This window comes from Crocodylus siamensis, chromosome 8, assembly GCF_052110815.1.
Source record: "Crocodylus siamensis isolate JL-2025a chromosome 8, ASM5211081v1, whole genome shotgun sequence".
Taxonomy (NCBI): Eukaryota; Metazoa; Chordata; order Crocodylia; family Crocodylidae; genus Crocodylus; species Crocodylus siamensis.
In genome coordinates, this window is record NC_143402.1 from 79,401,739 (window position 1) to 79,424,670 (window position 22,932).

The 22,932-nt window shown below is 68.3% G+C and overlaps 2 protein-coding genes across 3 annotated transcripts; both read left to right on the plus strand.

Moving 5' to 3' along the window:
* The first annotated feature begins 1,488 nt into the window (after positions 1-1,488).
* On the plus strand, positions 1,489-4,612 carry SOCS3 (suppressor of cytokine signaling 3). The gene has a single exon (XM_090061337.1). The coding sequence runs from the start codon at positions 1,613-1,615 to the stop codon at positions 2,201-2,203; it is 591 nt and encodes a 196-aa protein (XP_089917463.1). The 5' UTR covers positions 1,489-1,612; the 3' UTR covers positions 2,204-4,612.
* Positions 4,613-9,089: 4,477 nt separating this feature from the next.
* Positions 9,090-18,792, plus strand: LOC149859161 (uncharacterized). 2 transcript variants are annotated; one of them, XM_090060184.1, is made up of 4 exons: positions 9,090-9,553; positions 10,037-10,322; positions 10,579-10,737; positions 11,010-18,792. In XM_090060184.1, exons 1-4 carry the CDS (start codon positions 9,479-9,481, stop codon positions 11,201-11,203), a joined length of 714 nt encoding a protein of 237 aa, XP_089916310.1. In that variant the 5' UTR covers positions 9,090-9,478; the 3' UTR covers positions 11,204-18,792. The 2 variants fall into 2 exon arrangements, with proteins under 2 accessions (XP_089916310.1, XP_089916311.1); XM_090060185.1 differs by having other exon boundaries at positions 9,103-9,553; positions 10,579-18,792.
* The last annotated feature ends 4,140 nt before the right edge of the window (positions 18,793-22,932 follow it).

Below are 22,932 nucleotides of genomic sequence, written 5' to 3' on the forward strand. Positions count from 1 at the left end.
GTGCAGGGCTGCCTGGGCCAGGCGCGCACCATACCTATGCCAGATCAGACTCCGCCTGCTCAGAGTTGCAGCCTCTGCCCCTGGAGCAAGGCCAGTGGGCGCTGCCTCGGCGGAGCTGGTCAGAAGGCGGCCCGTCCTCCTGGCAGGGAGGCAGGAGCACTCGCTGTCTCCGGTGCCCAGGGGCAGCCGGCTTGGGAGACTTCCCTCCCTCGGGCATCCTGCCCCAGGAGGGCTCAGCACTGTCCCCGCCCAAAAGGAGTCCACTCCTTCAGCAAAAGCTCCCGTGCTCTGCCCCCGGGTACGCCGGGTAGGGCATAGCCCCCGCCACCTGCAGCCCCCCCTGCTCTGGGTGGCAGCGACGGAGGGGGCGAGACGTGGCCTCCGAGAGGGAATCCCTGACGCGGCCTCCGGGGCGGGGGTGGGCTGAGCGAGTGCCAAGGTGAAGCTGGGCGGCAGCCAGAGAGGAAGCAAGTGCTGCTGTCCTCCCTCCTGGATGACGGGGTGGCCCCGGCCAGGAGGCTGGTCCTGGCAGCGGCAGGGGCTGCTGCAGGGCTTGGCCAGGGTCCACCCAGCCGGGCCTCGGGCACGTCCCCGGGGATCCGTGCACCGGGGCCGGGCCCTGCCGCCCGAGCCAGCTGAGCCAGGCCCTCTGCTCCTTCCCTTGTGTTTCACCACTCCCGCCCGGGGCAGAGCTCCAGCGCTCCCTTGCACTTCAGCCCAGCTGGTTCACCGCAGCCTCACTTCCCAGAACTGCTCCTCTCGTGTTTATCCCTGACTGGCAAAGGCAGCGGCAGCTCCAGGGCAAACACGGCTATTTAAAACCAAATCCACTGACAGAGTGCGCCTTGTTTTTAAGGTCAAAGTTGCCAGTTGCCAGAATGAACAATGCAAAGCCTCCTGGCTCCTGGCCTACACATCCCCCACGGGCAAACCCTCCCGGCCCAGCCCCCGCAGCGCAGCGGCAGCCGGCATGCCCGCACCCGAGCTCCCTCCCAGTCCGTGTGGGAACCCTGCCTGGCACACCTCGCCCGCACGCGAGGGGACTCGCAGGTGCGGGGCATCCCCGGGGGTCCCGGCCCCTTGTGCGCCCCGGCGCGGCCGGTGCCCCCTTCCCCACGGGGGCCGCCGCTGCTGCACGTCCAGGGCGGAACAATCCAGTGACCGGCCGTTTCTCCAGGCCCCGGGGCGCCGGTCGGGAGAGCGGAGCGCTTCCCGCGATTGTTCCCAAACGCTGCGCTCAGGTTCCTGCCGGGGTTCGGGCTTCTCTTCCCGGCAGGTCTCCTGGGAAGCGCGAGCCAGGCCGGCGCGGCGCGGCGCGGCGCCCCCTCCTCCGCAGCGCCGGCCCCGTGGCCGGGGGTGCCGGCGGGGGCGGGGCGGGGCGGGGCGGGGCGGGGCGGTCCCGGAGCGTGCCGGGGCCGCTGCCCGGAATGGGCCGGCAGTGCCTGGCGGCGCGCCCGGGCGGGCGGGCCGGGGCGGGCCGGGCGGGGCCGGGGCGGGGGCTGAGTCGCGTTACAAGAAGGAGCCGAGTTCCAGGAACCCGAGGGCGGCGCCTGGCTCGTCCCGCCGCGCTATAAGAGCCGGCGCCGGCGCCCGGAGCGCAGCCCGCCCCGCCATGGTGACCCAGAGCAAGCCCCCCGGCATGAGCGGCCCGAGCCGCGCGGCCGACGCCGGCCTGCGCCTCAAGACCTTCCGCTCGGCCGGCGAGTACCAGCTGGTGCTGGAGGCGGCGCGCAAGCTGCAGGAGAGCGGCTTCTACTGGAGCGCCGTGTCGGGCGGCGAGGCCAACGCGCTGCTGCGCGCCGAGCCGGCCGGCACCTTCCTCATCCGCGACAGCTCGGACCAGCGCCACCTCTTCACGCTCAGCGTCAAGACCGAGGCGGGCACCAAGAACCTGCGCATCCAGTGCGAGGGCGGCAGCTTCGCGCTGCAGAGCGACCCGCGCGGCCAGCCCGTGCCGCGCTTCGACTGCGTGCTCAAGCTGGTGCAGCACTACATGCCGCGCCGGCCGCAGCGCGCCTACTACATCTACTCGGGCGGCGAGAAGATCCCGCTGGTGCTGAGCCGCCCGCTGCCCGCCAGCGTCTCCAGCCTGCAGCACCTCTGCCGCAAGACGGTCAACGGCCACCGCGACGCCTGCGACAAGGTGGCGCAGCTGCCCGGGCCCATCCAGGACTTCCTGGGCCAGTACGACGCGCCGCTGTGAGGGCCGGCCGGAGCGAGCCCGGGGCTTTTCCTCCGTTTCAAGGGGACAGTGTCGCGTGGGGCGGCTGTCCGCCGGGTCCCGCGCTGGCCATCCGAGGGACTGTGCCTTAACCTCGACCCCGTCCCGAGGAGCGGGCGGCCGCGCAGCGCGCGCCGGCTCAGGCGAGGCCGTCCCGAGCGGCGCGTGGGCGCCACGCGGGAGCCCGGCCGTTGTCCCCAAGCGCTGCCCGCCTGCCGCAGGCCCCCGGCCCGCGCCAGAGGAGGGGTCTCCGCCCGGCCCCTGGCCGCACGGATCCGAACCGAATGTAGCACGCGGAGGAGTCCCGGGGCCGCCGCGGCCTGGAAGAGCAGCCGGGTGTTTCTGGTTTCCCAAGAGAGCGATGTTTACAGACCTGGCTGAATCACTGTCTTTTATAAAGATTCCACCTTCACCTCCAGCCTTGAGGGCTGAGCAAACCATGCTTGAAAACTCAACCCAAACCAGACTCAGACGAGAACTTTGCACATATTTATATTTATATTCAGGAAGGAAGCCTTTCCATAATTTATAATAAAGAGCACTATTTTTTAATGAAAAGCCCAGCTTCTGGGTCTGCTTCCCGCCCCACCCGCCTGCCCCGGGCTGCGGTCCCGGCCCCGCCACAGCTCCGCACCCAGGGCTCCCGCCGGGCCTGGAAGGGCAGCCGGGCTTGACGTCAGGCGAGCGCTAGCGTCCCGCGGTTGCCACCCCGAGCAGGGGTGATTCCTGCCGGCGGTGAGTCAGCCCGCGCGAGCACCGCTCCTTACTGTAAAGGATGCCTGAGTGCTGAGACGCCTCGGCCTGCCCGGCGGCGCGGGGCCCGCTCCCTGCCAGCGCCGGGCCCGAGCCGGCGTCTGCGGGGGTCCGGGCAGCCCCCGCAGAGTGCGCCGGGGGCCGCGGGCAGGCAGCGCCTCCCCGGGCTTGGCTCGGCGCCAGCGGGGAAGAGCGTGGGGCCCAAGCCCGCGGAGCTGACAGCCGCCCCCCTCAAGCCCCGAGGCCAGGTCTGCAGGGGCTCCAGCGGCGGCGGTGCTACCAGAGAAGGGCCAAGGCGCCGCACGCAGGGGCTGGCCAGGCTGGGAGGGGGGCAGTGGATTAGCCCCCGGGGGGGCCAGGGACACGCGTGGAGCTGCCAGCACCTGAGTCCAGGGGGCTGGGGCTAGCAGAGGAGCGGCCGTGCCCCGTGGCGGGGGACACGGCTGCTCCGTCCAGCCTTCAAGGGCGGCAGGAGGCCCGCCTGGGAGCCTGGTGTCCCGGGGCCCCTGCCCAGCGCCAGCCCCCCTCCCGGGCCAGGCTACCTCATGCCAGCGGGTCGGGCGGGCACCGCTGGCGTGCCCCCGGGGCGCCGTGGCTGTGCTGCCCTTTGGTCTGCCCCGCATGGCACAGCTGAAGCCCAGGGAACAGGGCAGAGGCTCGGGCCCCTGCTCCCGCGCGGCCGTGTCCGTGCCGGGGGAGCCCCTCGCCCAGCCGCAGCCACGCGCGGCCACCTGCCACCCGCCGAGGCGCGTCCCGCCGGCACCGCGCCCCAGCGGGGTCTCCACAGCGGCGCGGAAGGCCGGAATACCACTGCTTATTCTCAGCCCGGTGCCAGGAAACTCGCGCGGCCTCCTCCCCCTTCCCCTCCGCCGCCCGCCCGCAGCGCTGCCGGCTGCAGGGGCGCCGTCGCAGGGGCCCTGGCGGGAAGCAGGGGGGCAGGGCTGGCCATTCTCGGGGCTATTCCGAGCCTCCAGGGCCCCGCAGAAGGGCGAGTGGTGCTGCCCAGGGACACGTGTGGAAGTCACGGCTCCCGGGAGCTCGGCAGCGGGCCAGTGCCACAGCGACCCGGGGGCCGGGGGCCGGCCGGGCCGTGGGGCGCCAGGGGCAGAGCGGCTCCGCACGTAGCAAGCCGAGGGGCTCCCGGCACGGAGGGAGCCGCGGGGGCCACGGCTCCCCGGGGAGAAACGTGGTGTCTTGCAGGCCCCTGCCCCACGCCCCGGGGGTGGGTCTGGCTTCCCGGCCCCTCTCTGGGCTCGCTCTCACCAGCTGCTGACTCGGACAGTCCGGGAAGCTCTGAGGACACGGCCCGGACCCGCCGTGACACACGGGCTGGTGGACAAATCCCTGCCTGGGATTTCACAAGCCTCCCTGAGCAACGCGGCCTTGGCCCGGCCTGACGTCAGGCGAGTCACAGGCAGGCAGCTCCCTCCTGCCGGGACACGGGCTGAGCTCACCCCGCCCGTGTGGCCATTTCCTGGACCGGGAAGACCTGCTCCAGCGCGATTAGGCCACTCTCCCGGCAAGGGCCCAGTGGGGACGAGGCAGGAAATGGGCAGAGAGGGGGAAGGGCAGGGCCTGGCTCTCATCGCGCCTCTGGCCTCCGCCTGTCACCTCCCCCACCCCCCCGGCAGGCAGGAGGACGGTGAAAGAGCCTCCAGGGAGGCAGGTAGGTTGTGGAGTCAGCTGCCCCCTCCAGCGCCAAGGGAGCCAAGATTGAACCTGCCGCCAGGCTCGCAGGGCGCCGGAGGCATGTGGCACTGGCCCTGGCCCCAGCCCCCTGCGCTCCCAGGTGTCCCCTATCAGCTGCCCCCGGCCCAAGGACGCAGAGCCAGGGGAGCCTCAGTGCTGGCGGGCCCTGCCCCAGCTCCACCCACCGCGAGGGCATGCGGCCTGGGACGGTGCCCAGCACTGGGCTGCCACCTCCCCCCGGATGCAAGGTCTGCACGGTGTTAACTTGGCGCCAGGCTGGGGCCATCCCTGAGCCACTCAAGCTCAAGCTGCTCGTGCTCCCGTCACAAGCCCATGAGGGGACACAGCAGCATCAGCCCTGGGGCTGGCGCCCACGTCCCTGTAACCTGGCCCAGAGGCCCTGCGAGCGCTTCACAGACCTGTGCTCCCTCCCTTCAGCCGTTTCTGCACCCAGCACAGCATAGGGCTGGGGGAGGCAGGAGCACGCAGAGCCCCAGCTGCGTATCCTCAGCTGCTTTTCATCTGCAGCTGCAGGTGGCAAAAGGAGACCCAGCTGGTGCCCTGCTCCCCACCCACCACTCAGGACCCCAGCCCCATCCCTGCCCTGGCACTGCCAGCATGCCACCCTGCTCCAGCCCCACGCCCAGACAGGTGTGCTCCTTAGCCTGCCGCCCCAGCACCTCGCAGCAGGATGCGTCTGTCCGATAGGCCCCGGGCACAAGGAAGGCCCCACAAAGCCACAAGAAGGGAGTGCAGCCTCCTGGCAGGGCTATGGCCTGGGCTGGGTTCGGGGGGTGCTGCTCTGGCCTGCAGCAACCCACCGAGATTTTGGAGCCTCTGGGGCTGGAGGGCCGGGGGCCCCGTGCCAGCCTGGCTGCACCACACAGCACCATGGCAGGGCTGGGTGCTCCCCACTGCAGAGCCCCATGGCACATCCCGTCGCCCTTCATTCAGGGTGCTGGGCTCCTGCTGCCCCTTCCCCAGGCTCTGCCTGGAGGCGCCCATGCACTGGCTCGGGCAAACATCCGTCTGCACCTGGTGGGGACAGGGCTGCATCTCCTGCACCCCCAGACACACACAGGCACCAGCCTGAGCATCACCCGCTCCCACCCACAGCAGCCTCCTCCTGCCAGCTCTGGCCTGGCAGAGGCAGCAGGGGGGTGGGGGGTGGAGCCCCCTGCCCTGCTGCTGCTGCCCAGGGATGGCCGAGCGGTAGGATGCAGCCATCCTTAGCAATGAGGGTGCTTAGGGCAAGGACCCATGCACAGCTCCGAGCACAGGGCCCCTGGGTGGGCCCCCATGCACAACACCCCTGCCAACACAGGGCATGGGCTGGCTCCAGGCGGGTTCAAGCAGCACAACGTGGGGCTGGGCCCCCTGAGCAGCATCCAGGCTTGATACAGCGGCGCGGCTGTGCAGGGAGGGCCTGGGGCCCAGGCAGCCGCAGGAAGCCTGCCAGGATGGGGTGAGGGCAGGGGACTCTGCACCTGGCTCCCTGGCTCGCAGCCTGCCTGGCGACCTCCTGCACCAACACTTCCTGCAGCATTTCCCAGCAGGCGCGCTGCGGGTGCGGGTGCGGGCGCGGCTGCAGCTGGAGGTTCCTGAACGCCAACACACCTGCTCCTTCCACCCCACAACGGCTGCCTGGGCCGGGCCGGGGCCAGGGGCTCACACTCCCGTGGCCAGGACCTGTGCACTCAGCCCTGCAGTGCTGCTGGGCTGGGGGCGGGGGGACAACAGTGCTGGGGGCCAGGCTGCAGGTGCCCTGCTGGTGCCCTGGGAGGAGGGGGAGGGCTGGGAGAAGCTGGGGGCTGCGCACAGAGGCACCAGAAGGAGCACTGGGCAGGACCCAGGGGACTATTTGATGTCCATGGGGTACACGGCCAATGCCGCAGTCTCCCTGCTTGACCTTAGTCAGGCCCCTAGCCCCTGAGGACAGGAGCATGGCTGTAGCCACTGGTCTGTTCAAACTCCTCCAGGCCCAGCCTGGGCAGCCCCCACAAAGCCAGCCACCACGTGCCTGAGGCCGTGCTGTGACCTGAGAGCTCAGCTGGGGACCGGGGCAGGGCTCCTGGGGCGAGGACAAGGCATGCTGGGACCCGGAGCACGCGCGGGGAGCTGTGGGCTGCTCCACGCGGGATGTGGGCTGCAGGGAGGAGAAGCCCCGTGCATGTCTCCATAGGGCCGGGTCTCCAGCAAGACCAGCAGCCAGTGCCTGGAGCAGGCGCCAGCAGCAGATTCCTGGGCCACTCCATCAGCAGGCGGGAGCTGAGCCTGCACCCGGCCCCTTCCTCGCAGGCCTGAGCAAGCCGCCCTCCCCCTGCGGCTCCCTCCGCTTCCCGGCCCCAGGACCGAAGCTGGGGCTGCCCCCGCCGTGGCACAGCCCCAACGCCTCGGCCTGTGGCCCCGGCCAGGGGGGCTGGTGCCTGGGGGACAGCCAGCGCTGGCCAGGGGTGTCTGTCGCAGAGCCCTCCCCGCTGAGCTCACCCCTTGGCCACAGAGATGCAAACCGGCTCCAAGTAGCTGTCAAATGAGCCTGAGCCTTGGCAGCCTGACGAGCAGCCTGGCCACGGAGCCCGTCCGCACGGGTGCCCCCGGCACGGCCACACTAGGGGCGCGTCCAGCTGGGATGAGGGAGCATGGCACTGGCGCATGGCCCCACCAGCCCCTGCGAGGTGGCCCTGCCAAGGAGGCAGCTGCAGCAGCCGCCAGCTACGGGCTGGGCAGAGCCTGCTGCCGGCCCCGCAGTCCCCGCTGCAGCCTGGCACCCCAGCCACGCTGCCCACCCGCCAGGCCCCGAGGCCGGGCATTCCCCCGAGAGCTGGTGACGTGCTGTGGCCAGACTCGTGACTCTGAAGGAGCTGGAGGCCCAGCTGGAGACCCCCTCGCCCTCCTGCCCACGTCCCACGAGCAGGCAAGGGCAAAAGGGGAACTGGGAGCTGGGCAAGCGGGTGGAGGGGGGCACTCAGCCCGTCTCGCTGCTCCGGCGGTTGCGTGGCCCTGGCAGTGACGTCATGGGGCTTCCCATCCGAGAAGCGGCTAGACTGGCTCCGGGGAACCCGGGCGGCTTTCCCCCATGGCAGCCCTTTCCCTGCTCCTGGAAAGCCTGGGGATGTCACCCGCTGGAAGTCCCCTGGCCCTGCAGGGTGGAGGAAGGAGGGGCATGGGAAGCCACCAGCAGGAGCACAGAGAGGGAAGTGGGGGCAGAAATAGGGGTAGGGTGCGGGGGGGGCAGAGGTGCCATCCAGCCCTGGACCCCGCCAGGCACCAGGTGCAGTGCCAGGGCTCCCCACCGTGGCTGCTCTGGGGCTCTGCAGTCTGGGGGTGGTTGATGAGGCCCCCATGACCAGCCCAAGCAGACAGAACCCTGCCTTGCCCCGGGCGCAGGGTGGGGACCACGGTCCATCCTGCCTGCCCATCCCACCTGCCTCCCCTGCCCGTCCCCGCCGGCTGCATCAGCGCTGCCGGCCACGGAAACACGAAGGGAGCCGGACTGGAAAAAGCAGCTGCTTTCCTGACTCATCCGGGACCGCGGAGGCTCTTCCCAACCGGCTGGGAAGGAGCACATCCCCAGCCAGGCAGGACAGCACGTAGCCGATGCCAGCGCTACCCTCCCACCTGGGCCACACAGAGCCAAACCAGTGCTGGCCCTGGCTGCAAGCCCTGTGGGGCACCCACCAGCCTCCTGGGTGGCAGGGCCTGGCACCCCAGCACAGAGCCAGCCCCTCCAGGCAGGGGCTGGGGCAGGATGGAGGTCCAGCCCCTGTCTGCCTGGGTGAGGCACCGGCAGCTCCGGGCACCACGAGCGGGTCGGACCCTTGGCCCCTGCAGTGAGAGCAGCCAGAGCAAGGTGCAGCCCTGAGGCCGCGGGGCTGGATCCACCCGCGCCACGTGGCCCCGGCCACACCTGCCATGTTGGACAGGGCAGCGGTGGCCGCGGCACCGGGGCAGCCGGCCAGGCTCTGCAGGGGACCCAGGGCTCCCCACAGCGGGGACAAGACAGAGCGGCCCAGCCCGGCCTGGCCCTTCCCTGCAGGCCCAGGCAGGGGAGGAGAGCGCTGGACACGGCCCAGGCACGAGCTGTGGTCAGCAGCGCTGCGCCACGCCAAGGCTGCCCTGGCAGCTGCTTTCGTCCGTGGCTGTGGGACCCCCTCACTGGCAGCTGGGCTGGGGGCACGGTCACGAGCCACGAGCCGCCTGCCACTGGGCCGGGGCTCTCAGCGCCGGCCCGTCTGCGTGCCTCCCCCCGGCCCTGCCGTGGCCGGGGGGGGCTCCGCTTTCACAACTGTTTACAGACAGATGTTTAGGACGGAAAATCCTCCCCTCGGTTTCCATGGAAACAGAGGAAGTTTTCCTCCCGGCCACAGGGCTGGAATTCGAGGAAAGTCCTGGCATTTTGGGGGAGTGTTTCAAACAAAGCTGGTCGTCATGGCAGCGGGAGCCGCAGGCTCTTCCTGCCCCCCCGCCCGAATCCGGGACCACGGCCAAAGGAGAAGTAGAAGGAAGTGCGGGAGCAGGACCCAGCGGGACGGGAGCCAGGGAGGCAGGGGTCTCCATGCTCGGGCCCTGCCGGGCAGGGGCCGTGACTGCAGCACAGGGCGCCGGGGTCAGGGGCGCGGTCTGGTCCCCCCACCCCAGCCCCAACCCCTCCAAGAGCCTGTGTCAGGCCACAGCGTGCCGGGTCAGGCACTGGGTGCAGTGCCGGCACGTCAGTGCCACGCTGTGCCTGGGGAGCACCCAGCTTCCCAGCAGGGCTAACTACCTCGGGAGCCAGGAGCAGTCAGGAGAGGAGGGATCCAGGCACACGTGTCCCACATGCACGTGTGCCCCCTTACCCAACCCGAGGCAGACGCAGCAGCAGTGGGGGCGGCAGCAGCTGGTCCCCCTAAGGTAAGTAGGAAGAGGGACCAGACACAGCTGAGCTGGATCCAGAGGGGAAGCTCCCCAGATCCCTCTTACCTCAGCCTGTAGGGAGCCGCGCGGCAGGCGAGCAGGAAGGGCCAGGAGGGAGACTCCTGCCAGGGCAGGGCGAAGGCACCGCACTCAGCCATGAACAAGCAGCAACTCCTACGATGGTGTCGACGCAGAGTGCTCCCAGGGCCCCTGCCCGGGGGAGCAGCCTACCTGGGGCTTGTCTGTGGCCTCCACCCAGACAGAGCCCATGGGGGGACTGGCATCCCCCCACCCCCTGGCCTGCAGTGGTTGCCCAGCAAGGCCGGGGGGGCAGGGATTGGGGACCCCCACACCTGTCCTGCAGGTGCCCACCTTAGGGCCCTGGAGGCGCAGGTGAGGGAGCTCCAGGAGGAGGTTAGCAGGCTGAGGGGAATCAGGGAGGTGGAGGAAGAAATCGAGGGCTATTTCCTTTCCCTGCAGGGTCACACATCCAAGGAAGAAGCACCCCAGGACGTGCCCTCCGCTGCAGAGTGGCAGACGGTCGCCTCCCGAACCGGGGCTGCTCGTAACACGGCAGCACCAGCTCCTCTGGTCTGTCTGGAGAACAGGTACGAAGCCCTGACGACACTGGAGGAGGAGGAGGGAGAGGAGGCAACCGGAGAGGAGGCAACTCCACGCTCTCCACACTCTGAAGAGGCCGAAGGAGATAAGCAGGCCCAGAGGAGAAAGCGTCGAGTGATCGTCATAGGCGACTCCATCCTGAGAGGTACGGAGGCCCCACCTGTCGCCAGGACCCCTCGATACGTGAGGTCTACTGCCGGCCTGGAGCAAAGATTCAGGACGTGAAGGGGATGATCCAGGCTGTGATCCAGCCCACTGATTACTACCCCATGGTCCTAATCCGTGTGGGTACTAATGATGCGGCCAGGAGAAGCCCTGACCGCCTGATGGGGGACTACCACGCTCTGGGGGTGTGCTGAAGGAGATGGGCGCACAGGTAGTTTTCTCTTCTGTCCTACCAGTGAGTGGACATGGAAGACGGCACGCGACGTGCATTGTGGAGACTGACTGGCAGCTTCGGGAACGGTGTCTCAAGCCGGGCTTTGATTTCCTCGACAATGACCAGCACATCACAACGAGAGACGTGCTCGGGTGGGATGGGCTCCACCTTTCCCCCAAAGGTAAGCACGTGTTTTCTTCTAGGTTGGCGGATCTCCCCCGCCGGGCGTTAAACTAGGCTTGTCGGGGGAAGGGGAAGACGAGGGCGGAGGAAGCCTTGGACCGCTAAACCAAGCAGCACGGCTCACAGAGGTCGTTAGGTCGAAGGACGTGGTCATCATGGGGGACCTGAACTTTCCAGACATCTGCTGGGAAAAGCAGTCAGCCACGTCTGACCGCTCACGTAGGTCCCTAGCCCAAAAGCAGGACCTCCACCTAACCCAGGAGTGCACAGCCCCCCCAGGGGAGATGCCTTGCTGGACCTGGTGCTGGCCATGGGTGATGACCTGGTGCGGGGGCTGCGGGTGCTCGACCCCCTGGGCGACAGCGACCATCGCCTGCTGGGATTCACCATCCAACGCAACGTGGCAAAGGCCGGCAGCAAGGCAGCAGCCCTGGATTTCAGGAGGGCGGACTTCAACGAGCTAAGGAGAATAGTTGGGGAAGCGCTGAGGTCCTGGAGGGGAGGGGAGGGGAGGGGAGGGGAGCCGGGTGTCCAAGGAGAGTGGTTGCTCCTTAAGGAGACGATCCTCCAAGCCCAAAGGGAGGTAATCCCAACACGGACCAAAGGGAGCAGGAGGGCACACAGCCCCCACGGCTCACCAAAAGCATCCGGGAATGTCTCCTAGCTAAAAGGGAGGCGCACACCCGATGGCGGGGAGGGGACATCACCAGGGAGGACTACACCGCGGTTGCTCGGGGATGCAGGGGGGGTCAGGAAGGTCAAGGCAGAGATGGGACAGGGACTAGCAACCCGGATCAAGGACAACAAGGAGTCCTTTTTTAATACATAGGGGGTAAAAAGAAGGTATCTGGTAACGTGGGGCCCCTGCAAGACACACTAGGAAATCTGGCCGTCACACCAGACGACAAAGCTGACCTATTTAACGACTTCTTTGCCTCCGCTTTCCTGAGCAGGGACCGGATCAGCCCCCCACCGGGCCCCCTCAGGCCCCAGGGGAGGCGCACCCAGGCCCAGGGTCAGGGAGGATCTAGTCAGGGGATGTCTGGCGGGACTGGACGTGTTCAAGTCAGCGGGTCCGGATGATCTCCACCCCCGAGTGCTGAGGGAATTGGCTGCGGTCATTGCGGGACCCCTGGCACGGCTGTACAAGCACTCGTGGTGCTTTGGTGTGGGGCCAGAGGACTGGTAGAGGGCTAACGTGGTTCCCATCTTCAAAAAGGGGAGGAAGGAGGACCTGGGAACTATAGGCCAGTTAGTCTTACCTTGATCTTGGGGAAGCTCTTTGAGAGAGTTATCCTGGCACATGTCCACGAGGGGCCGGGGGGGAGATTATGTTCAGGGGCAACCAACAGGGGTTCATTTGAGGCAGGTCCTGTCAAACCAACCTGGTGGCCTTCTACGACCAGGTCACCAAATCCCTAGACACAGGGGTAGCAGTGGACATTGTCTTTCTGGATTTTCGGAAAGCCTTCGACACTGTCTCTCACCCCATTCTCATTAAGAAACCGGGGGCTGTGGTGTCGACACCCACACAGTCAGATGTGTCACCAACTGGCTGGAGGGCCGCACCCAGAGAGCGGTAGTGGATGGGTCACGTTCGACCTGGCGGGATGTGGGCAGTGGGGTCCCCCAGGGCTCGGTCCTCGGGCCCGCACTGTTCAACATCTTCATTAGGGACTTGGACGAGGGGGTAAAAAGCACCTGTTCAAATTTGCTGATGACACTAAGATGTGGGGGGATGTGGGCACACTAGAAGGGAGTAATAGGCTACAATCAGACCTACACAGGTTACAGGGGTTTCATAGTTGGTCGGGTCGGAAGGGACCTGAGCAGATCATCTAGTCCGACCCCCACCCCTGCCATGGCAGGAAAGAGTACTGGGGTCAAACAACCCCAGCAAGACATTCATCTAACCTCCTCTTAAACACCCCCAGGACAGGAGCCAGCACCACTTCTCTTGGAAGCTGGTTCCAGACCCTAGCCGCCCTGACTGTGAAGTCACGCCTCCTGATAGCTAACCTAACGTAAAGCCGTGCCAGGGGACTTGCAATGACCTCGGCCAATTCCTTAAGGACTCTAGGGTGGAGATCGTCCGGCCGGCTGACTTGAACACGTCCAGCCCCTCCAGAAGCCCCTTAACTAGTTCCACGCTAACCCATGGCCCAGGTGTGCCTCCCCCAGGGCCCGAGGGGGGCCCAGCAGGGAAGTGGCTGTTCCGGTCCCTACTTAGGAACACAGAGGCAAAGAAATCGTTAAACATGTGGGTGGATGAGAACAGGATGGGATTCAGCACTGACAAGTGCAAGGTGCTGCACCTGGTGCAGGGAGAACCAGCACCATACCTACAGGCTGGGGAACTCCCTTCTCTTCAGTACAGAGGAAGAAAAGGATCTGGGGGTCATCATTGATGCCAAGGTGAACATGGGCCGGCAGTGTGGGGACGCGGTCAGGAAGGCCAACCGCACCTTGTCCTGCATCCACAGATGCATCTCGAGCAGGTCCAGGGGGGTGATCCTCCCCCTCTGTGCGGCACTGGTCAGGCCGCAGCTGGAGGACTGCGTCCAGGTCTGGGCGCCGCACTTCAGGAGGGATGTGGACAGCATGGAGAGGGTCCAGAGGAGGCCACCCGCGTGGTCAGGGGGCAGCAGGGCAGGCCCTACGAGGACAGGCTGCGGGACCTGAACCTGTTCAGCCTCCAAGAGAGAAGGCTGAGGGGGGATCTTGTGGCCTGTTATAAACTAGTCAGGGGGGCTCAGCAGGCACTGGGGGAGTCCCTGTTCCCCCGAGCACTGCCTGGAGTGACCAGGAATAACGGTCACAAGCTGGCAGAGGGTAGGTTTAGGTTAGATATCAGGAGGCGCGACTTCCCGGTCAGGGCAGCTAGGGTCTGGACCCAGCTTCCAAGAGAAGTGGTGCTGGCCCCTACCCTGGGGGTGTTTAAGAGGAGGTTAGATGAACGTCTTGCTGGGGTCGTTTGACCCCAGTGCTCTTCCCTGCCATGGCAGAGGGTTGGACTAGATGATCTGCTCAGGTCCCTTCCGACCCTACTAATGAAACTATGAAACTATGAGTGTGGGGCTGCCATGGCCCTGCTGCTTCCAGCTCCCCGGGCCGCTCCCATGGGCCAGGCTTGGGCCCCCCCATGGTGCCGCGAGGGCAAAGGTGGATGGTGGGACCTCCCTCCCTGGCCCAGCTCCCTCCCACCACGTGGGTGGCCCTGGGCAGAGCTCACCTGGAGCGTCCCCAGGTGCTTCCCACCTGCAATCACTGCTGGGCTGGGCCCTGCATGGAGCGAGCCAGCTGCATGCCCTGTGCCAGCCTGGCTGGGAGGCTTTGCAGCCCTGAGAACGGGCAGTGAAGTGGTGCTGGCTGGGCTGCAGGGGACCCAGTGCAGCCAGCGGCACTGTCCAGTGTGGGGTGGGCCACATACTGCCAAAGGGGCCCTACAATGTGGGGCCCCGGGCCCTTGCCGCGACCAGGGCATCCCAGCATCGTGGGTCCGCTGCAGTTCCCACTACAGTGGTCGCTAGCACTTCACCCCTTGCCCAGGGCTCTGGGGCAAAAGGGCCCAGCCCCCAGCACCACGCACCTCTCCCCTGCTTGGGACCCCGTGCTCACTCCCTGCAGCCCCCCATGCCCATGGCCCCTCGGGCCCCCCATGCCACGGGCTAGCCATCATGCAGCCAGAGCACAGAGCGTCGCGGGCAGGTTGAGCAAGACCAGGTGCTCCCCCCACCCCCAGCCTGCCTGCATCCGCAGCGTCAGCCTCCTGCCCTGCTCCCAGCGCGTGGCCCTGACGCAGCGCTGCTGACCGGGCAGTGGCCAGGGGCCCGTCCTGGCCATGGCTCCATGGCAGGAGGGACAGCCCCTCGGCCTGGCAGAGGTGGGACCATCCCGGAGCCGGGCACAGGGGCTGCAGTGCGGGGGTGGGAGCCAGGCTGCTGTCCCACCAGTCCACGGATCCCCTCGGCAGCAGGCGCAGGTCGGCGTCTGGAGACGGGTGATGCCGACGCAGCCTCTGGCACCAGCACTTGCCCTCACACCACGGCCCAGGCCGGGCTGCCACGCTAGCGCCCTCGAGGGCTCGTTATCCCGGTACGGGAACGGGAACGGGCTGCCTGCAGTGTTGATTCCTGCTGCGGCACAGGGAGAGAGGCTCTGGCACCCCCCAGTGAAGCGTCCCCCAGCCCTGCCCCAGGCTGGGAAGGGGTCAGACCCCGTGGGAGCTGTGCTGAGTCAAGGCTGCCGCTGGTTTTCCAGGCATGGGCTGTGGCTGGGAGGCCGTGACTAATCCCTTCTCCAAAGCAGCACAAAGGGAACCCCCTGGGGAGGGGCTGAATCACGGCCTGGCCCAGGCAGAGGGAGGGGCTGGGCGCCAGGGCCTGCAGCCTGCTCCACGGCCCCTGTGCGTGCTGCAGGCACCTGGGCTGCCGGGTGCTCCCAGCCTGCCCTGCAGGCTCTGGCCAAGGACTCGCTTCCCCTGCTGCCTTCATTGGCACCACTGGACCCACGGGCACCGTCTCTGCTGCGCTGCAGGAGCACGGACCTGGGAGCAAGCTCCCGGGTCCACCCAGGCACACAGCCCCACAAGGGCTCCTGACACCCCTTGACCCTGGCACACGGGCGGGAGCCCCTTCCCTCAGCTTCCCCATAGCCAACCCCAGCGAGCCGGTCGCCAGGAGTGCCGGGCACATGGGAAGCACGTGGCAGGCACAGAGCCAGGCACAAGAAAAGGCACAGTAGGGACAGAGGTGGGCACGTGGAGAGCACATGGGAAGGACATGGCAGGCATGGAGCTGTGCACATGGGAAACACAAAGAAGGGTCAGAGCTGGACACACGGGAAGCATGTGGCAGTCATGGAGCTGGGCACACAGGAAGGATATGGCAGGGATGGGTCCAAAAACATGGGAAGCACATGGCAAACATGGAGCTGGGCACATAGGAAGCAAAGGACAGGGACATGGAAAGCACACAGCAGGGACGGAGCAAGGCACAGGGCCCCCAGTGCACAAGTAGCCTGTGGCAGGGACGGCTCCGGGCACACGGGAAGCACGCGGCCGGCGGGGGGGAGGGCAGGCCGCGGCTGGGCTGGAGCCGCGCTGCCGGTCTGTCTTTTTTCATCCATTAAAACAAAACAAAAACGTTAGAAAAGCAATAAAAGGAGCGGCGGGAGCTTGCTCTGGCCGGAACGAGGCCCCCATTGATTTGCTGTTATTAAAACCAGAGCAAACACCGCTGTCGGGAACTCGCAGCCTGGTCCCCGCGCACACGGTTCCTGGAAGGGGCTCTCCTGCGCCGCGGGCCTCAGGGTGCCCGGCCTGGCCCTCGGGCAGCGTGCAGCTCCCACCAGGCCCAGCTGCTGCCCAGAGGGAGACCCGTGGTCCCCGGTGCTTCCGCAGGGCCCCGTGGGGCTCCCCCAGGACGTGGCGCCCTGCAGCCCTGGGCCCCAGCTTCAGGGATGGGCTGTGGCCTCCGGCCCTGCGGCCGCAGCGAGCACAGGGCGTCTGGGGGCGGCTGAGTCACGGCTCCGGCAGCGCCTGAGTCAGCGCTGGGCAGGAATTCTGCCCCGGGGCTTTTCTGTAAGAGCCCTGGGATTCTGCAGTGGCTTCAGGGCTCTCCCCGCACCCTCCGCGCCGGGACTGGGGCGGGACCGTGCACCCTGGGTTACACAACCCCAGGGATGGCTCCTCCTGCCCCCGAGCCTCTCCTGCCCAGTCCCCGCCCCGCAGGGAGCAGCTCGGGAGCCCAGTCCAAGCACTGCAGGTGCCCGACAGGGCAGGACTGGGGCAGGGCAGACGCCTGGGTGCTGGCGGGGCCGTTCCCTGCCCTGTTGGGAGACGCGGAGCAAGCCCGCAGCGGCTGCCTGCACCTTTCCCCGCACGCCTCTGCCAGCCTGGGCTGCAGGCTCAGGACTGGGCATAAGACGGGCAGGGCTGTGCCTGGGGGCTCAGCACCTGGCCCCTGCGCGGGAAATGGAGATGGAGCTCGCGAGTGCAGGGGTACCGTCCAGCTGCACCCCGGTTTCCTGCACCCCAGGTGCGCGACTGCCCCCCTGCGTGTGCCAGGCCCAGCTCTGGGCTCTCTCCGGCCTCTGCGGTGGGGAAGGATGCGGAGCCAGCTGCCAGCAGGAGGAAAGGCAGTGGTCCCCTGCAAGCCGGGGCTCGGCCCCTCCACACACCCATGCTGGAGCTGGGCAGCGGGAGAGCAGCCCCCGCCGAGCGCACGCTGGAGCAGGGCTGGGGCCTGGCGAGTGGACGGGAAGGGCAGCGAGGGCTTCCCTTGAAACCGGCGCTGACCTGCCGGGCTGGACATCCCCAGCCCGGCCCCCTCCCTGCAGCTGCAGCAGGCCCAACGGGCAGAGCAAGAGCAGGAGAGGGGCCGGCGAAGGCACGTTCAGAGCAGGAAACGCAGCGTGTCCCCTGCTCCTCCTCTCCCCGCCGCGCCGCAGGGCTGGCTCACCACAGCCCGGGAGATTTTCTGGAAGGCAAACCCCGCAACCGGCCACAGGAGCGGGGCTTTGCCCCAGGGCCCCAAGAGATGAGGGGTCCCGCAAGCCTGGCACGCTGGGGGCACTGCCGGTTGCGCCCTCGCCCTGCTCCAAGTGCGCTGGGCCCCACTCATTGATGGTGACCCTGGGGGCTCACGCGGTCCGAGCAGGGCTTTCCTCACATCCCCGAGTGCCCAGGTCACGGAGGACAGCCCGGCTGACTCTAGCCCTCGGAGCAAAGTGGAAGAGCACAGAGGGGCCTGGGCTGAAGGAGAAACCCAGGAGTCGGGCCGGCCCAGCCGGCGCTGTCCTGCAGGGATGCCCTCCGATTTCCCAGGTGTCTCATGCAAGGACTGGACGGTCACTCAGCCCCTGCGCAGCTGCCTCTGGGCAGACTGTGGTGCCGGATGGAGCATGCACAATGCCCCAGGCCTGATGCCCCAGGTCTGGGCAGGGCCCTGAGTTCATGCTCCAGCCTCGTCTGAGCCCGGCACCTGTTGCAAACTACGGCCGGTGGGTGCACAAACAGCTTGGGTGACCGCGGATGCCCCGGGGCAGCCTCTGGAGTGGCTGGGCGCTGCCGAAGGGGGAAGCTTGAAGGCAGGCTGAGGCCTGGGTCCCACGGTCTGCCCCGGGCAGTGGCCCCTGCTGCTAATGCTGCAATGATCCCCCACCTCCCGCTCTGGCTCCCTGGGGGACTTGGGCTATTAGCTAAGCCGTCCCGGCTTGCAGCAGACCCAGGCAGGCAGCGCTCCCACGGAGGGTGGCAGGGCCAGGGGAGAGCCCGCACCCTCACCCGATCAGGCACGGTGGCTCTCACGCTCCCCAGCCAGCGAGTGCCTGGCCCAGCCCTGCCCGCCGGCGCTGAGCATCGCAGTCCTGGCCAGGGCTCGGCTGGGCGCGCAGCGCCCGCACGTGCAAGTGAAAGCAAGCAGGTGCCGGCGGCTGCGGCGCTGCACTGCGGGCAGGATGGGGGCGGGGGCGGGGGCAGGGGCAGGGAGAGACCTGCCACTCTGGTTCCCTGAGCAAAACAAACCGCAGCGCGAGAGCAAAGGGCCTGGCTCTGCCCGTGGCACCGCAGGGCCCCACGAGCCTATCAGCGCATCGCGCTCGGAAACCCGAGAGAGCAGGTCCCACTTCCTGGCTCCTCCTTTCCTGGACAAACAGCTTCGCCGAGAACGACGTGCGAGCGCCGGTTCCGAGAAGGCCCCGCACGAATGCAAATCTCTTCCAGCAAGCCTGGGCAGGCGGTGCCGGAGCCGGGCGGCTGCTGGCAGGTGGTGGGAGGTGCCAGGCCTGCGGGAAGGCGCGCCGCCTGGGCAGGGAGCAGGGTGCACCTGAGGGGAGAGCTCTGGCCGGGCGCCTGCAGAGCCGGGGCAAAGGGCCACGAGCCGGCTGCCCCCGCGGAGCTGCAGCGCAGCACGAGCATGGGCCACCGCACGCCGTGCTCTCCCCCGACGGGGATGAAGCCGGGCCAGGCCCAGGCGGGAGTGCAGCAGCTGGAGCCGGGCAGACGATGCTGCTCCCTGCCCGGCTGCACAGTGACGGGGCAGCAAGTGCCGCGGATGGACCAGGTGCCCGGCTAGGTCAGGAAGGGCTGCAGTGAAGCAGCGAGGGAGCAGGCACAGCCTGGGGCCAGGCTCGGCCCAGAAGCTCCCGGAGCCTCCGTGGGGATGCCGGGATGCCGCTGTAGCTGCCCAGCACCAGGCAACACGGGCCTGCCAGCCAGGCTCAGGACGGGAGAGCCGTGACGAAGGGGACGCCGTGCCAGGGCGGCCGAGCCAAGCTGGCAGGAATGGGCCCCTGGCAGCGTGGCAGCCCCCAGAGGCACCCCCACAGCTGAGCCCGGCAGGGCAGGGAGCAGGGCCCGGCAGCGACGTGGGTGCCTGGGGCTGGGGGCCGCTGTGTTTCCCTGCGCGCCTCCTGTGCTGCCTCCCTCCTGGAAGTGTGGCTGGCGGGTCTCTGCAGGCCCGCCCGCTGGGCTCCCCACTGCAGGCTGTGCACCAAGGCTGGCCCAGGAGCGCGGTGGGGTGCGGAGCCGCCTGCCTCCCGTGCCCCCAGCCGGGGGCCAGCGCCTGGCGCTGCGGGTCCCTCCCTGGGGCGGGTGGATCGTGGCGGACGGTTCCCCGGGCCCTGCAGCGGGTGCTTCGCCCCCTCCCCCCATCCCCTGCACCATTAGCGACCCCCTGCCCCGGGCCGCCGGCCACTGCTGCACCAGACCCCTCGCCCCCGCAATGCCTCTGCCGCTGCAAGGCTCGGCGGAGGGGGAGGCCGCAGCACTTCCCCCTCAACTCCCCGCACCCGGGCTGCCGCTGCCCCGAGGACACCCCAGCTGCACCCCGATCTGCTGAGGCCTGCCACATCTGCACCCCGCGTAGTCAGGCCGGACCGATTCACGGACACCCGGTGCTGGGGCCGCCGGCCTCTCCTGCCAGGCTCGTTAGCAGCCGGCAAGGGAGCGAGGCCAAGGCCCGCGGAAACAAGGGAATCCTTGTTGAAGCGCTGACAGAGATGCACTGCCCTCCTGCCCAGCCCACAGGGGAGGGCCAGGCCAGTCCCGGGCACTGGCACTCGCACAGCTGTCCACGCACCCACGGGCCGGGGCAGAGCCGGGGGCAGGGGCAGAGCAAGGGGGTCGCAGGGCGCTGGAGACTCCCAGAGCTGCCCCAAGACTCGGCCTCCACGAAAAGGAGCTCTCGGAGACCAGGCCTAGAGCAGACCCCGATGCAGCCTGCCAGGGGCAAGGGCAGGGGCTTGGCCCCGGCCCCGTGCAAGCTCTGGTGACGTCCGTGCGTCCATCCCCCACCCCGTGCTGCACAGGGTTTATTTTATCATCTTGAGAAAAGCATTTACTGCCGACGAGCGGCTAATTAATTCTCCTCAAAGACCTCTCAATTATTCATCCCCGGCCACAGAGAAAACAATTACAGCGCTTGCCTCGGGCCTGGGTCCAGCTGCTCTGCCGGGCCGGGCAGGCGGGCACAGCCCCCACAGTGACCTGCCCCTGCCGTGCCAGGCAGGCCCCACCCCGCAGCACCGTGCTCTCGGCCCAGCCCCTGCCCCTGCACAGGCATTTGGGGCCGGCCGGTCACCCTCTGCCCTTGCCACCGCAACCTCCCCTCCTCGGCGTGGCCCTGAGGCTGAACCCTGCGATGGCAGCAGCCGCTGTGCAGCACCTGGCGCCAGGGGCTCGGGTCCGGCAGCGATGCCTGCCACGGGGGGCGGCGGGGGAGCAGCCCAGGCTGCACAGCCCGGCTCCCGGTGGGGAAGGGGAAGGGTTAAGCGCCGGCGGCTGGCCCCCAGCCCCACGTGCTGGCTGCCGGCAGCAGGCCGGGCCTGTCGGGAAGCAGGGATTTCTGCAGTGGTGTTACTGGAAAAATTGTGGCAGAAGGTGGGAGGGGGTCTCCATGGCAACGCCCGCCGTGCAAGCAGGTTGGCGGGTGGCGCGGTGCCTCCCGGGCACCGTCCCGTTGCCCCGGCGCGGCAGGGCGCGGGGAGCCACCGGCACCAGCTGCCCCGCCAGCCCGACCCCTCGGCCGCAGCCCCCCATCCCGCCGGCGCTGCCACCTCCCGGGCGCCGGGCAGCGGGCCCCAGATGGGGGCACGGGAGAGGCCCAGACTCGGCTCCCCCCGGGCAGAGGGCCAGGTGGGCCGGGGGCAAGGGCAGGGCCGAGGCCGAGGGGCGGCGGGGCTCTGCTGCGTTCTCCCCAGCCTCGGGCCATACACTCCCTGCACTGGTGCGTGCAGGCGCCTGCAGCCCGGCAAGGCGCAGCCGCGCATGCCCCGGGCACACAGCTCTGCACGGGAGCCCCCAGCCTCCCTCGGCACAGAATCAGCTCAGGGGCATCCTCCCCACGGGGCACGGATGGCATGGCACCCAGCCCCCTCACTCAGCTTGGCGCAAGCTGCAGCTGCAGGGGCCGAGAGCACCGGGGCACTGTGCCGGTGGAGAAGCTCGGGGTCGTACCGACAGCTCCCGCGCAAGTCGCTGGCTGGAAAGGCTCTGCCCCACGAGCAGCCGGCTCGCACCATGGGAAAGCACTGGTCATGGCTGCACATGCCCTTGGGGGGCTGTGCCCCCATGCACAGAGCTGCTTGCCGCTGTCTCAGGCCGTGCGGCTGGGGGCTGCATGCGGTGCCCGAAGGCCATGCAACCCATACGGGCCTCTGCTGCCATGTGATATCCATGCAGGCCCCTGCCACGAAGGTCCTTGCAGCCAAAGAAGGGATGTGAGGCCACTCTGGGCCCCTGGGCTCCGGGAACTGCCCTGTGAGGCTGCCAGCGCGGGGAAGGGGGCCAAGCCTGCGATATGGCCACGCTCCTCTTGTTCAGGGCTCAGCAGCTAATTTTAGTGGTGGGGAGGCTGGCTGCACAGCATGACCTCCGCCCGCAGCAGCTCTGCATTCCTCCGGAGTCACCGCGGGGGTGGGGGCAGGGGTTGCCCTGGCCGGTGGTGACGGGCCAGGTCTCCACAAGGCCCCGGCGCTGCATCCCCTGTGCTGCAAGCTTCCTCCACCGCAGTGCCAGCAGGGCCGTGCCCACAGGAGGAGCTGCAGTGCCCAGGAGGGCAAGAGAGCTGGGCTGGAAGCCTCCCGCACCCTGCAATGAGCCGCTGTCCTGGGAGACAAGCATCTGCCCTGGGGCCCATTGGACCAGCCGGGAGGCAGAGAAGCGGCCTTGGCCCCGGCAGGGCTGGCTGTCCACGGGGCGATGCCCCACTCGAGGAGGCTTCCGCATGCCACAGGGACAGGAGCACCTGGCCTTCCCCCTGCTCCAGGACGCAGCCGCAGCCGGCCCCATCACCACCCTCCCCGTGCGCCGCGGTGGCTGCACTTCCTTTACCGGCTCAGCGGCCGACCCGCAGCCCTGCACTTACTGGAAGAGGGAGCTGCTGGGAAGGCAGCGGCACGTGCACGGGGAAGGCTGGGAGAGATGCAAGGAGCCGCGGGTCGTGCTGACCAGGCTCCTGAGCCCAGGGCCAGTAACGGGAAGCAGCTGCTCCCAGTGCCCATAAATCAGATCAGGGAGATTAGGCCCCTTTGCCTAATCACAAGCAGCTCCAAGCTGAAGGACCAGTTACTGGAATGAGGAGGAAACAGAGGCAATAAAAACGCAACCATCTGACCTGGGCGCTCGGGCACCTGCCCCCTGCACGGGCCAGGCCAGGCCCCCCCACCGCAGCTGGGGGAACAGGAAGAGGCCAGGGCAGGGGCCACATTTGCACGGACCGAGGTGCCTCTGCTTGTGCGGGTGCTGGGGGCACTCGTGCAAGGCAGGGGGCACTCACTTGTGCAGGGAAGAGAGGTCTGTGCTGTGGAGAGGGAGGGGGGACCTCAGGGACCCCCTCTGCCCCCAGCCCTGCTCTCAGGAGCCGCTCAGCTGGAGCAGGCAACAGACGTCCTGCTGCGCAGGAGCTGCCCCTACACCAGCCCCAGGCCCGGACTGCTCTGCTTGGAGGCTGCCCGGCTCTGGGCCACGAGGGCAGCCCACAGCTGCCCGCCCCGGGGACGGAGGCGCTTGCGGTTCCTGCAGGCCCAGCCCCACCTGCCCCGTGGACCCGACGCCAGAGGCACCGCCTGCCACAGGGCTAAAGTCCACGGCTGCCGAGGACACTCAGGCCTGGCACTGGCTCCTGCCCCTCCCAGCCCGGCGCAGCCCCACCCCAGCTCCAGGCAAGGATGCAGCTGGGGGCTTTCCCCAGGG

What these genes read in the sequence shown, in the direction of transcription:
- SOCS3 (XM_090061337.1), top strand. Translation starts at nt 1,613, where the DNA reads ATGGTGACCCAGAGCAAGCCCCCCGGCATGAGCGGCCCGAGCCGCGCG.
- LOC149859161 (XM_090060184.1), top strand. Translation starts at nt 9,479, where the DNA reads ATGCACGTGTGCCCCCTTACCCAACCCGAGGCAGACGCAGCAGCAGTG. An exon ending in AGGCGACTCCATCCTGAGAG is followed by an intron (nt 10,323 to 10,578) that starts GTACGGAGGCCC and finishes CTGTCCTACCAG; the next exon opens with TGAGTGGACATGGAAGACGG. An exon ending in GCTCCACCTTTCCCCCAAAG is followed by an intron (nt 10,738 to 11,009) that starts GTAAGCACGTGT and finishes AGGAGTGCACAG; the next exon opens with CCCCCCCAGGGGAGATGCCT.